Source organism: Plecotus auritus (genome assembly GCF_963455305.1).
Source record: "Plecotus auritus genome assembly, chromosome: 7".
Lineage (NCBI taxonomy): Eukaryota > Metazoa > Chordata > Mammalia > Chiroptera > Vespertilionidae > Plecotus > Plecotus auritus.
The window spans coordinates 95,829,545-95,843,976 of record NC_137774.1 but is presented as its reverse complement, the minus strand read 5'-3'; the positions used below and the strand labels follow the sequence as shown (position 1 = coordinate 95,843,976).

Sequence of the window (14,432 nt, the reverse complement as noted above, 5' to 3'; positions counted from 1 at the left end):
TCTCATTTAATTCTCATACCAGGAATGTGAACCTCTCTTAAAATATGGTATTTACTAGAGGCCCGGTGCACGAATTCATGCACCAGTGGGGTCCCTCAGCCTGGCCTGTGGGATGGGGCCGAAACTGGCTCTCCGACATCCCCCGAGGGGTTCCAGATTGCGAGAGGGCACAGGCTAGACCGAGGGACCCCACCAGTGCACCATCAGGGCCGGGGAGGGACGCAGGAGGTTAGCCAGCCAGGGAGGGACCGCGGGAAGGCTCCAGGGCATGTCCGGCCTGTCTTGCTCAGTCCCAATCAGCTGAACCCCAGCAGCAAGCTAACCTACCAGTTGGAGCATCTGCCCCCTGGTGGTCAGTGCATGTCATAGCAAGCAGTTGAGTGGCCTTAGCATATGATTCTTCATATTATGCTTTGATTGGTTGAATGGAGGACTGGACACTTAGCATATTAGCCTTTTATTATATAGGATTCTGAGTACTTCCACTCTCAATAAAAACAGCACTGAGCTCTCTTTTTTCAATATTTTTTTATTGATTTCAGAGAGGAAGGGAGAGGGGGGAGGGAGAGAGAGAGAGAGGGAGAGGGAGGGAGGGAGAGAGAGAGAGAGAGAGAGAGAGAGAAACATCAATGATGAGAGAGAATCAATGATTGGCTGCCTCCTGCACACCCCCCACGGGGATGGATCCCACAATCTGGGCGTGTGCCCTTGACCGGAATGGAACCTGGGACCCTTCAGTCCATAGGCCAATGCTCTATCCACTGAGCCAAACCAGGTAAGGCTGAACTCTATTTTTAAATACTTGAAAAAATCCTTTTATTCCCCACTCAAAATTCCATTTTTGAATATTCCATTTGAAATAGCCAACCACCACACATCTATCTTTTTGATAACTGAGGAGTCCAGTTAAAAGAGATGAGCATCAATGATTATCATTTACTGAGTGCCAAGTATTATACTATATCATTTAAGGCTCACAAAAATAATTCAAGGTTGACATAGCAGACACAGGATCAGAGAAGGCAATCACATTTCTAAGGTCACATAGGTCTTACTAATAAGTTTTGATTCTGGTTACACCCTATATTCCTAAAACACAACAAATCACTTAGTGGATGCCTATCATGTGCCAGGCACTCTGCCTATTATGTGTGCAAAGCTTAACACATTATCACTTTTAATCTTCCCAAGAAATCTATGAGGTAACTGTAGGTCACAATCCTTTATCTGAAACCCTTAGAAAAAATGTTAATTAGCAATTTATAATGTTTGGAATTTTTGAAATATACAGTGTATGTTACGTAAATCCCATCCCCACACACATGCACATTTTATTATTAATTACTTTTGGCTAAATCCTATATAACATTTCATTATATTTAATTTGTGTGTGTAGTAGCTTTGTCCAGTATCCATATCCTTTAATGTCTTCCAACCTGATGATGAAATTGGAAAACAGGAAAATATTTGTGGAATTACACAAATATAAAATATTTGAATATTTTTATTTTGTATTATAGATTCCCCTGCCTCTAGATCAGTGGTTTTCAACCTTTCCAATGCCGCGACCCTTTAATACAGTTCCTCATGTTGTGGTGACCCCCAACCATAAAATTATTTTCGTTGCTACTTCATAACTGTAATTTTGCTACTGTTATGAATCGTAATGTAAATATCTGTGTTTTCCGATGGTCTTAGGCAACCCTGCTAGCGGTTCTCAACCTGTGGGTCGTGACCCACAGGTCGAGAACCGCTGCTGTAGAGCCTAAGACCATCGGAAAACACAGATATTTACATTACGATTCATAACAGTAGCAAAGTTACAGTTATGAAGTAGCAACGAAAATAATTTTATGGTTGGGGGTCACCACAACATGAGGAACTGTATTAAAGGGACATGGCATTGAGAACCACTGAGTTAGGGCAATCAGGCCGGCAGGCAGGTGAGCAGTTAGGAGCCAGTGGTCCTGGATTGGGAGAGGGTGCAGGCCGGGCTTTGGGACCCTCCCACCCTCGTGCATGAATTGTGTACACCGGGCCTCTAGTATATAAATAAAAGCACAAAGAGTTGTAAGAAATGAATATACTGCTTCAATTCAAAGGAGTTTTATAAATAAAGCATCAGTATCTAACAGGCTGCAAACACATTCAGTCTTACTGCTTAAATTGAAGAATAAGAAATAAAAACCCTCACCTCTCTCAAATCAGATCAATGAGTAAATTGATTTTCTCCCAAACTTAGACCCTTTCTTTACACAAACAAGCATCTCCGCTCCTAAGCTTAGCATTACATCTCCCTCTTCTATCATCCTTCATTTTCTTCTTCCCATCCCTTCCTTCCAGCTCCCACTGTCTGCTTTTTCTCTCCCATTTTCCTTCCCTTGTGTTCTTAATGGCATTCAAGATAAGGATGTCATCTGAGCTAGCGCCAAAAGTTAAGTTCTCACAGATCTTTTGGTATTTCTCTGATGCCCATTTAAGGCTAAGTTTAGTTTAGGGAATGCAAGGTTATAAAATGTTCTTAACAGCTTCACAAGTGTGGAATTGTGCGTGTGTGCGTGTGCGCGCACATGCAGGCGCATGTGAGTTTGACATCTGCTGTTGGTAACATTCTCTCTTGCTATTCCTTGTAATTTCATCCTCATTAAAATTTCAAAGTGCAAGAAAAAAGGAGAGTGACATCTTGTTTCTAAAAAACAAATATCAGCTCAGGGACTGTGGTAACTAGTAATTGATTATAGAGTTTAAATAATGTTAAGACTCAATCATGATATAGCTTAAAATACCAATCCAGGAATTAGTCCAAAATTGTTTTTCCCATTAGAATGAGACATTTTTGTTTTTTTCATTGAGGCTAACTTCAGGAAGACTTTTCTTCCTGAAAAGTCTTAATCAGGAAGCATTTTGTCTTAATTAGGAAGCATTTTTGAGCTTTCACACAACTTTGTTCCTACTTCTATTACAGCATTTCTTGCGTCGTATTACATTTTAAGGTTTAAAGTGCATAACTAGTTCTGTTCTTTAGAGAGATTATTTGCTTCTCATTAACCGAGAGCACATATTATTTGTCTTTGTAACTTGAGTTTCAAGTACTTAGCCTAATATTTAATAAGCATTCAACTGATATTTAAAAAATATTTATAAATAAATTTGTTACTCTCCTGTATATTCTAACTTGTCCTTAAAAAGTCAAAAACAAGTAAAATCCCAAATCCCAAAAGCATTAGGAAAAAAACTATAGATTTTTATAAACCTGTGAATGGGAAAAGACTTTTAAACACAATATCGAAGGAATAATTAATAAGTAGCTTTTTAGAGGGAAGTGAACATAACAAAAGCTTTAAGTTTTCACAAACTCAACAACTCAGCAGTTAAATTTCTAATATATATGCTAAGAATAAAATCAAGGATATATATTTATCTGTATAAATTTTTATCACAGGATTGCTAAACTACAAACAAACCAACAAAATGAAAAGAAAACCTGGAAATGACCCTAAATGTCAACTAATAGGAAATATAATTATGGCAGGCATCTCTAGCACAGTAATTGAGTTTAAGGTGTTCAATCAGATTGTTTGATAACCTCCTCCTGTCATTATACTTCTGATACGACTGTAACTTTGACCTGGGAGGTTTCCTCATCTGTAAGGTTGAAAAACTAACCTTACAAATATGATATGGTTGTACAGGATGTAGAGGCCTAGCCCTCAGTGCAGCTTTTACAATCCCTAGCATAACCTATTTCGTAACACAGAAGGAGAAGCAGGATATAAGTACATTTCATGTTATAGGAGATTCCAATATAAATAGAAAAATCCTATTCTTTGTAAACACTAAGGAAAACATACCCAAAGTCTATTCTCCAAAATGTTAAAAGTAATTCATTCTGAATGAAGAAATTATAAATAATTGCATTTTTTGTTTTATCTTGTCTTATTTTTAATTATCTTATAATAAAAATGTGTTACTTTAGGTAAGAATATTACAATGAAAGGAATGTCTTCTGAAAAATACTGCTTATATATTTCTTAAAAGCATGAAATCTACTGTGTATAGAAGTCTGCATAATACCAGCATGTTCTCTCACCATGCTTCCCTGGTTCCTGGTCACACTGTTAATTTGCTATGTTACTTGAATGTTCACAGGCTGAACAAATCCACCTGGCATACTTTATAGTAAATTGCAACACCATGGAATTAATGTTGATTAATAAGTATACCAATTATTTCTGAATGAACTTGGATCCTGTGTACATAATTCAGGAAAACCCTGATTTGCCTGTCTCCACTCTTGTACATGAAGAGTCTGCATAAGGTCTGAGTAGGTTTAATAGCTGTCATAGTTACTTTACCTCCTGAAATATAGCTGAACAAACAAAAATGTATAGAATAATTCAAGAGCTTATAACTAGACTTCAAGCTCCCATAATGCAAACCCAAGTGGTAGATTGTGGTTGACTCCTAGAGCTGGAGTCAACTCCTTTTGGAGGCATCACCATCATTAAGTTCCCACTCAGACAATAATGGAGGTGCTACTCATCAGTTAAATTTGCAGCTTAGGCAGGTGTGGGTAATGCAGAGTTTAAACAATCAAGACTGACAATGAAACACTGTCTCATGATGGAGTGAGTGAGAGCCCTGTGAGTGGAGGCATTCACGCAGAGGCTGAGTGACTCCTTCTGCCATGCTTTTTGTCATTGAGTTAATTCATTAGATTTTGTAACTGGATGATTTTATGAAAGTAATCCTGCAGCAAAATCCTTCAATTTTACATAAAGTTTTGAAATTTAGATTTTACAAACTTAAACATTTGCAACTTGATCTCACTTTTCCACCAGATTTTTAAAAATAATTTTTTCTTAAAAATTTCAATAGATTAGAAAGTAAATGTCCAATCCTTTTTCAGGCACCATGTACTGAAAAAAATGAACACTTTAAAAGAATTTTCACTAAGCATAAGGGCATTTGAAATTTTAACTAATTTACACACTTTTAAAAGAAAGTCATGATTAAATGACAAAAACAATTTGTAGCAAGAATTTTTAAATAATTTAAAAGGGTCTAGAATCTATTTCTAAGAACTAATCTATAATAATAAAAGCATAATATGCTAATTAAACCAGACGTCCTTCCGGACAACCTTCCACACGAAGCCAGGGCTGCAGCCATGGGATCGAGGCAGCCACTGTGGCTGCGAGGGAGGGATCCAGGCAGCCGCTGCGGCTGTGAAGGCCTACTCTTGCACAAATTTCATGCATCGGGCCTCTAGTCCTTATATAAGGTACAAAGAAAATTCAACAACAACTTAAGTCAGAGAAACTGAAACAGGGACTTTGGGTAGGCCACATTTATGATCAAGTAATCATTATATTTTGTTCATAAATCTCTTAGGTAAATTCATTTTTTGCCTGACCACCCCCTCCAAATTTCTACTGATAAATAATAAGGTACATTTTTAAGTGTTGGGGGGGAGGGGTGACACAAAATCTTGGTATACAATGCTGATTCAATTTCTATGTATTCTCAGGTGTATTTTAAATGCAATACTTATTGTGTTTAAAATGTCATCTATTTGGAAAGAGAAGCAAAGAGAACTGAGAACTTTCATGTGCCTTGGATACAGCTGACGTGCCTGCATTTTATAATCAGCATGTGGCCATGAGAACTCTTTTTTTTTTTCAATGTTAAGAATAAAAGGTTATTGTGCATATCAGCAAGAATGAGAAGAGAACTCTAAAGAAGTTCAGCTTACCCAGCATCAAGATTCAAGTTAAAAACCATAATCATGCCAGCCATTAGTTACCATCAGTCTCAGTCTCCAGTCCGGAAACTAGTCTGCCAGAAGCCCAGATAGGTGGAAAAGCAGCCATGTTTATCACACAACTGACCACCAGAGGCCAATTTAAAGGAAAATTATGTGTTCTACATAAAAGGGGAAAAATATCCCTAATTTTACAAAAGTCTTTTTTTAAGAAAACAAATAACATATATGTTGAAATTCTGTTATTGAAAAACACAATGTGAACTTTAAAGGTTAACAGGGCATGCAAATCTAGTCACTACATTCAACATAAATAAGTTATTCCTTTTGTATCTATGCAAACAGTGTTTCTTGGGAAAAGTTCTGAATCCACTTTTAGCAGGTTTAGCTGTTATACATTTACAAAATTCAATTGCAAATATCTTTTTTTTTTTTACATTTTATTGATTTTTTACAGAGAGAAAGGGAGAGAGAGAGTTAGAAACATCGATGAGAGAGAAACATCAATCAGCTGCCTCCTGCACACCCCCTACTGGGGATGTGCCCGCAACCAAGGTACATGCCCTTGACCAGAATCAAACCTGGGACCCTTGAGTCCACAGGCCGATGCTCTATCCACTGAGCCAAACCAGTCAGGGCTGCAAATATCTTTTAAAGGTGTTAAAGTTCATGGTTGCAATCTAAGAGTGGAAATTACTAACTCCTTTGGAAGAAATGGAGCTTTAGAACTTTCATGTTAAGGGTAGTAATTTAAAATATGTTTAAGAAAGAAGCCCATGTTTTAAAAAATATCCTTCAGGCCAATTTGTTAACTAATTAATTTTGTAATTTCTTCTGAAAACATGCTACTGTACATGTAAAATATATGTAGGTCTTTATTGCGTTCCCATAAATTTAGTAAGAACTAACAAATCTAGTGAATGAATAACTGTTGAAGAACAATGATGTAATGCCTGGAAGCCTCTGAGTTGAAACTACCCAATGCTTTTGCCAATTGAACTTGAAATCTGCTTCAAAATGACAGAACTGCAAAGGTTACATGACTTCCAGAAAAATGAACATTAACTCCACCAATTATAATTACGTTTGAAATTTTAAATTTAACTGTTTACCATTCTATGGTCTTTAAATAAACAACATCATCTAGGAAATTTGTGTTATCCCATTCTTAATACCTTATCTTTTTATGCTAACATTTCATAATTAATTTTTCTTCCCCAAATAAAAGCATCTGGTAAAGACATTTAAATGTATCCAAAGTGTAACTGTAAGCTGTCATTTGTGTAATGTACTTCGATCTCAAGAAAGCTCAGTTACCTTAGCAGTAATAAGTATCTTGATATATATATATATATATATACATTATTAAAAGGCTGCATACATCTTACTTTTCTAACTTCACCATATAGTTCTCACTTCTCAGTTTCTTCTCAAGATTTAACCTGAATACCAAGATGAAATTTTTGTCAGAGTAATGAGTTTAATTGTTAAAATATAAAGTTTCTTTGCAATTCAATGCCTTATATAAACCATCACCGCTACTTCTCTGTTACATTTCAATGATATAGCTTCATTTACTCTAAAGCTTTGCAACAAAGAAAGTGCTATACAATTTTAGATGCTGGGACAAGCCCTGGAAAAATAAACGGAGGATGTGTGTAATTATGAATGATTATGTAATATTGCTTTTTAGTTTAATCTTACTTTTACTCTTATGGCTCAAGTGCTAAATAGTTATTTTTCACTATGAAGTTTAACTTTTTTGATATACCATTGGCACCCAATTGCTACCAGGACATTATTAATAGTTCACTTAGCATATCAACACAGGGATTTTCAGAAGTCTACAGTAGGTCACGAGTTTAACTGCTAATCCAAATTATAGCAAATTGGTTTCATATTGGCTTGAATGACCATTTACAAGGATAAAGTAGACAATGCTGGATGCCTATCCAGTATCCATTCCTCTACCACTTTTCTCCTGTCCAACAGAACCTCTACTGAGTTCAAATACCAAACTCTCACCTCCCTGCAATGTTAAGGAAGCTTACATTATTTCCTGCTCCAAGGACAGGTCCTGATAAGTCTACATCAAACATAAGTCTACATTAATACCATTCACCTTGCCATAGTCTGGTTCAAAAACTAAAGCTTAAGGCAATCAGAATATGGAATTATTATTGGCCCATGATTAGAGGAGAAATTTTATCTCTCTAGATGTGAACAGGGGAGCAACTTGCCTCAGTTACTGCTGGCATTCATCTTACAACCACAAAGAACTTCATAGTGGGGGAAAGCTGACACCCAAACGAGGACTGGGCCAAAAGAAATAGAGTAATAGAATGAAATTTTTAAGCACATCCTACCTGAAGCCCACCAGCTCTGGGCTTTTTGTTATGCAGTGTAATATACTGTATTTCCTTATTGGTTAGGAAAATTTATACCATTTTTGTTGATTTTGCATTCAAGAATGTCCTGATATTATTCCTTTCAATAGAGGCAGAACTCCCAATTTTAATTAAGCACATTATTAGAATATGCCATCAGTCACTCATTCAATAGACATAGGCCCAGATTTGGCCTCTTGAAGTGAGGCCACTCTGGTGCAAAAAAAACTGATACACTTCTGCTGCTATGAGCTATATTTCTAAAGCTTACCATTCAAGTTACAGACATAACTAAAAAAGAAGGAAAACATTGCTTCATTTGAGAACTTCTGATAGGATAACAAAAAACTATACCTTTTTACAATAAAATAGACTTCTCTAAAGTGAAGTTCTCATTTCTCTTTACTTACCTCTTTCGCACTGTGGACCAGTGAATCCATAAACACAAGCACAGCGGTTGGGTCCAATACAACGTCCACCATTCTGACATCCATTTTCACAGACAGCTGCACACAAACACAGCAAGAAAATCATTACATAGCAAATCCCCAAGTACATTATAGTAGTGTGGAGATGCAGCCAATCATGAACCTTACCTCTAAAACACAAGTTACAGTTCACATTATGCATTTCATAAATATATTTAAATGCATAGTGAGACAAAAGCCTACACAATTCATATAAATCACATTGTTAAGCAAGTATCTGATAAAAGTGGTTTATTTTTTTAAATCCTCACCTGAGGGTATTTTTAAAAACATTTGTATTGATTTCAAAGAGGAAGGGAGAGGGAGAGAGAGATAGAAACAGCAACGATGAAAAAGAATCATTGATCAGCTGCCTCCTGCACACCGCCCACTGGGGATGGAGCCTGCAACCCAGGCATGTGCTCTGACCAGGAATCACTCAACCTCTGAGCCACACCAGCTGGGCTCACCTGAGGATATTTTTCTTTTCATCTTGTTTTTTTCTCCAGGTCTATTCTGATCTTGCCTTATGTTTTTTTTTTTTTTAATTCTTTATTGTTCAAAGTATTACACATGTCCCCTTTTTCCCCCATTGACCTCTCCCAGCCTACCCCTGCCCTCTAGCACAGGCCTTCACCCCCTATTGTCTGTGTCCATTGGTTATGATTAGATGCATACATACAAGTCCTTTGGTTGATCTCTCACACACACTCCTCCCACCCTCCCCTGCCTTTCTTCTGAGATTTGATGGTCTGTTCAATGCTTCTATGTCTCTGGATCTATTTTTGTTCATCAATTTATGTTGTTCATTATATTCCACAAATGAGTGAAATTATGTTATACTTACCTTTCTCTGAGTGGCTTATTTCACTTAATGCTCTCCAGGTCCATCCATTGATTTTTAGAGAGAATGGAAGAAAGGGATGAGAGGAATAGAGAAAGAGAGAGGAGGGAGGGAAGGAGGGAGAGAGAGAGAGAGAGAGAGTCCCCACTGGGATCGAGCCTGTAACCCAGGCATGTGCTCTGACCAGGAATCAAACTCACCCAAGAGTATTTTTTCCATTGATTTTTAGAGAGAGTGGAAGGGAGGGAGGAAGGGACAAGAGAGAGAGAGAAAGAGAGAGAGAGAGAGAGAGAGAGAAAGAGAGAGAGAGAGAGAGAGAGAGAGAAAGAGAGAGAGAGAGAGAGAGAGAGAGAGAGATATGAGAGAGAGAGATATGAGAGAGACACATGGCTTGGTTGCCCTCTGCACACGCCCTAACCATATAAGCCATTTGCTTATATTCCTAGCTCTCACATAAGAGTGAGTTCTTCCAGGACAGGGACCAGAGTGCATTTGACTTTGTATTCCATAACCCACTGCAGTATTTGATGTACCACAGATACTTTCTTAAAAATCCTGCAATATGTCAAAATTCACAGCCTTTTCCCCACTGTTTTGGGAAGCAGAATGATTCAGTGAACAGATCAGTTCTGCTGTCCCCAGTATATCCTAATCACATCTTTCCAATCCTCAGCCTGTATAATAGTGCTAATAATTCCTTCCCCATAGAAATATGAGGATTAAATAAAACAGTGTATAAAATAACATGCACAGTGGCTGGACATTAAAGGTATTCTACAAACCTTCTCTCACTTTCTCTTTTATACTACAGAGTATTTGTATGAAAACAACTTGCTCTACAATATCCAATGTTTACAGTGAAGAGCAACAGCAAAAAAATAGAAGTAAATACATATAAAATTGGAACAAGAAAAAAAGAGGTAATTTTCCTTCCTTTGAGTTATAACAAAAGTTATTTTATACCATAATATTTTCTTGTAACAAAACATAACAGACACCGACATTTACATTCAACTGGAGTTGGAAAGAAACTTGAATATGCCTACATTTTTCCACCATGGAAAGAATGCTGACCACCCAAGATGAAAAAAATGCCTACACCTGGTATAAGATATAGCAAAAGACAGGAGAGAAAAAGACATACTATAGAGGAAATAGAAAGCCAGTTTCTTAACTACCTCTGGGGAGAAGGGAAAAGCATAGCCTGTTTCACGCTGGTCAGCCTGTGAAACAGAGCACTGACAATGTACTATAGAAGCTTGAAGATTTTTATTCAATAAATATTTACTGAGAACCTACTTGTACAAAGTAATATAGCAAGTATATGTTTTTATTAAGCAGATTTTTATACCACTAACTTAGGTACAGACACTGAGACATATTATGGTTGATACTTTTACACAAACCTCTATATATACATGAAAGCCTAAGCGACCGTTACGACTGGTCGACCAAATGACCGACCGACTGGTCACTATGACACGCACTGACCACCAGGGGCAGACGCTTGACACAGGAACTGCCCCGTGGTGGTCAGTGCATTCCCACAGCCAGCCAACCTCCCGCTGGCCGGCCCTGATCAGCCCAATCAGGACTGGGTGAGACAGGCCCCCATCACCAGCCAGACCTAGGGACCCCACCCGTGCAAGAATTCGTGCACCAGGCCTCTAGTACTAGATAAAAATAGCACACTAGACCAGGCTAGGCCTCTAGTACTAGATAAAAATAGCACACTAGACCAGGCTAAAATGTTAAAAAGATGAAAGAAACAAAAGCCTATTGTTTTGACATAGGACAATATGAATCTTTACTATTGGCTCTATCTTCTTCATTTATCTTCCAGGATTCCACACTCCCCTGTTTTCCTCCTATTTCATTGTCTACTCTTTCTCATTCTTCTCTGCTGGCTTCTCTTCCTCTTCTCCATCTCAAAACGTTGGGCTGAATCAGGGCTCTGCCTTCAAACCACTTCCCTATCTATATCAACAACCTAGTGATTTTTATTTAGGCCTATTATTAAAAGAGTATCTATATAAAAATTCAATCTATATGTTCCTAAATTCACTCTGCTAAGATCTGAGTTCACCGATCTTTCCACTTGGAGGCCTAACAGACTTCTTAACCTATTAAATCCAAATAGAACTCTTGATATCCTGCATTCTCAGCTCCACCTGACTCCCCTGTCCAACCCACTCCCCGCTTAGTCTTTCTCATCTCAGGAAATGACATCACCATTCAGCCTAAAGCTCCACCCAAATCCTCTAGTTGTCACTCTGGATCTTTGCTTTTCCTTTTTTTCTTACCCACCACACCCAGTCCACCATCAGCACCCACTTTCTTTCATAGATTCTACATCCAAAATACAAGCACTCATCACATTCTCAATTACTACAGCATCATTCACCAGCACCATGAAGTAGCCTCCTAACTGGCAGCCTCTCATTTTCTCTTGCCCTTTCTATAATCCAGTTTCAACAAATCAATCCAGCCAGAATGATTTAAAAAAAAAAAAAAGTCAGATCATATCACTCCATTGCTCAAATGCCCCAATGGCTTCCCCTAATATTGAGGGTACAGTCCAAATTTCTTTCCTTAGTCTACAAGGACTCACCTCCCATCATTATCTCCTTTCCTTCAGCCACATGCATGGGTCTTCTTATTATTTCCATAACACACAAAATCTGTTCCCATCACAGGTCCTTAGAATTTGCTTTTCCCTCTGCTTATAACCCTTACCCCACTGATCTAAAAGCACAGACTCAGGTGTGTGTTCAAAGTCATCTTCTCAGACATCACCAGTGTAAAATAGAGAACTGCTTATCTTGCCCCAGACTCTCTCCCCCTTACTCATTCTTCTTCCAGAACTCTCATTACCTAATTTGTTTTAGATATTTACCTTTTCACCTACTTATTATCTTCCTCACCAAAATACAAGCTCTGTGAGAATAGGGCATCATCTTGTTTGCTCACTGATGTACTCCCAGAACCTTGCATAGTGTGGGGCACACAGTAGTTACTCAATACACATGATGAAATAAAATGAAAAGACTGCTTTATGAAAAATGCTTTCTACATTTCTAGGAAAGCAGCTAAGCAGTTTTAAAATGTTTTCATAATTCTCATTTTTGCAATCATATTTCCAGAATTCTTTTGGATTCACAAGCTGAAAATTATTACACCTGCTTCTTTACTCACAGTATAGTAACACTCTCTATATAAAACAACTTAGAAAGTATCTTCCTTAAACCATTTCTTGAACTGATATGTACTAGTTATGTTATCTTCCCCTTTTATTTGCTGACCAATGAATTTTGTTAGTTACATGTTCTGTTTGTACCATATGTTCTACTATCCCTGAGATAAATGTTGGGGAAGGATGGTTTCATCCCATAATATATCTTAGAGAACAAATTTTCAGGTATATGCTGCTTTTCTGATCCAGTGCTTTTCGCTTTCCCCTGATTGGAAATCAATATGGTTTGACACAGGGGCAGAAGAACATAAAAACACCTCCTCCAGGAAGGGAAACCACTTGTCATCCCTCATTTCCCATTTCTGTGTGAAGAACAGGGAAGGGACACACCTACCAGAGCTGTTTCTGTAGAACCTTCAGGAAAATACAGACACACACACATACACCCAGATAAGTACAGCAGCTAAATTCAGACTGAACGTGGCTAATTTCAAGATAGTTTTGAGCAAATACTCTGAAAGATTAACTTGAAGCAAGGTCTTTACCCTTTAATTTTAAAGTAATTTTAATTTTTCCCCTGAAAGAGCGAAAAGTTGAGTTTCCAGAAGAATAGTTGTGTCTCTCTTCTCTGCCTACTGAACTCTGTCAAAGACATGATCAGATATTCTAATGCTTTTATAAAGTTTCAAATCTGCCTGCTTATTAATGTCATGCTCATAATATATTTTTCCTTTTTTATGATTATAAACTGGAGTGTACTATATAAATTTTGGAAAAACCTGAATGCATGAAAAGATATAGAAAAGAAATCATCCATGAAAAACAAAACTTTGCTAGAATTTCTGTTCTTCTCATCCAGCTCTTTCCTGCTCTCACCAGGCAAACCAAAAAAAATTTGTTACATTGGCAACTCCTACTTTTTGCAAGAAAACTGGCCTCAATGCACTGTATTCTCTTAAATACTTTAACAATCCATTTCCCTAACTTCAGTCAATCTCAGATTACCCTAACAGTTTTTGCCATACTTGAGAACCACCCACGTAAGAGGCCTACAAACTGTGACCCACAGGCCAGACCTGGCACATGGCCTGTTTTTGCACTGCCCATGAACTGGGAGGAGATTTCACACTTTTTTGGTTGAAAAATAAAAAGAAAAATATTTTTGACAGTGGAAATTAGATGAAATTCACATTTCTGTGTTCATAAATATAGTTTTATTGAGACACAGCCAAACTCATTTGTTTACATGTTGCCCATAGTCACCTTTGCACAAAAATGGCAGAGCTCAGTAGTTGGTCATGAGATCGTGAAGTCTAAAATATTTACTATCTAGCTTTTATAGAAAATGATGGCCTAATCCTCGCCTTAACAGAATATTTTTCTTGAAATTAATTCACTATTTATTTAAAATGATCTTAAAAGAAAACTTTATAGCACTTATAAGCAGAAAGCAATAATCACCCTAACTTGAAGACAATCATAAAAATAACTTTTAACAACCACAAGGAGATATCACTTTGTATCTATTAGGATGCCTATCACAGAAAAACACCCACAGAAATAACAAGTGTTGGCAAGGGTGTGGAGAAATTGGAACCCTTGAGCAATTGCTGGTGGGAATGTAAAATGGTGCAGCCACCATGGAAAACAGTATTGCAGCTCCTCAAAAAATTAAAAATAGAACTACCACATGATCCAGTAATTCCACTTATGGATATACTAGAGGCCCAATGCACGAAATTCATGCAAGAGTAGGCCTTCCTTCCCCTGGCTGCTG

General features: G+C 37.5%; 1 protein-coding gene across 1 annotated transcript in view; it reads right to left on the bottom strand.

The window, feature by feature from the left end:
- Positions 1–14,432, bottom strand: part of FBN2 (fibrillin 2) — a gene marked incomplete at both ends in the record, with an annotated part of 272,359 nt that overhangs the window by 247,159 nt on the left and 10,768 nt on the right. Inside the window, one exon of the mRNA XM_080678695.1 lies at positions 8,562–8,657. Coding sequence (XP_080534821.1) covers positions 8,562–8,657 — 96 coding nt within the window. The remainder of the gene's footprint in view (positions 1–8,561; positions 8,658–14,432) is intronic.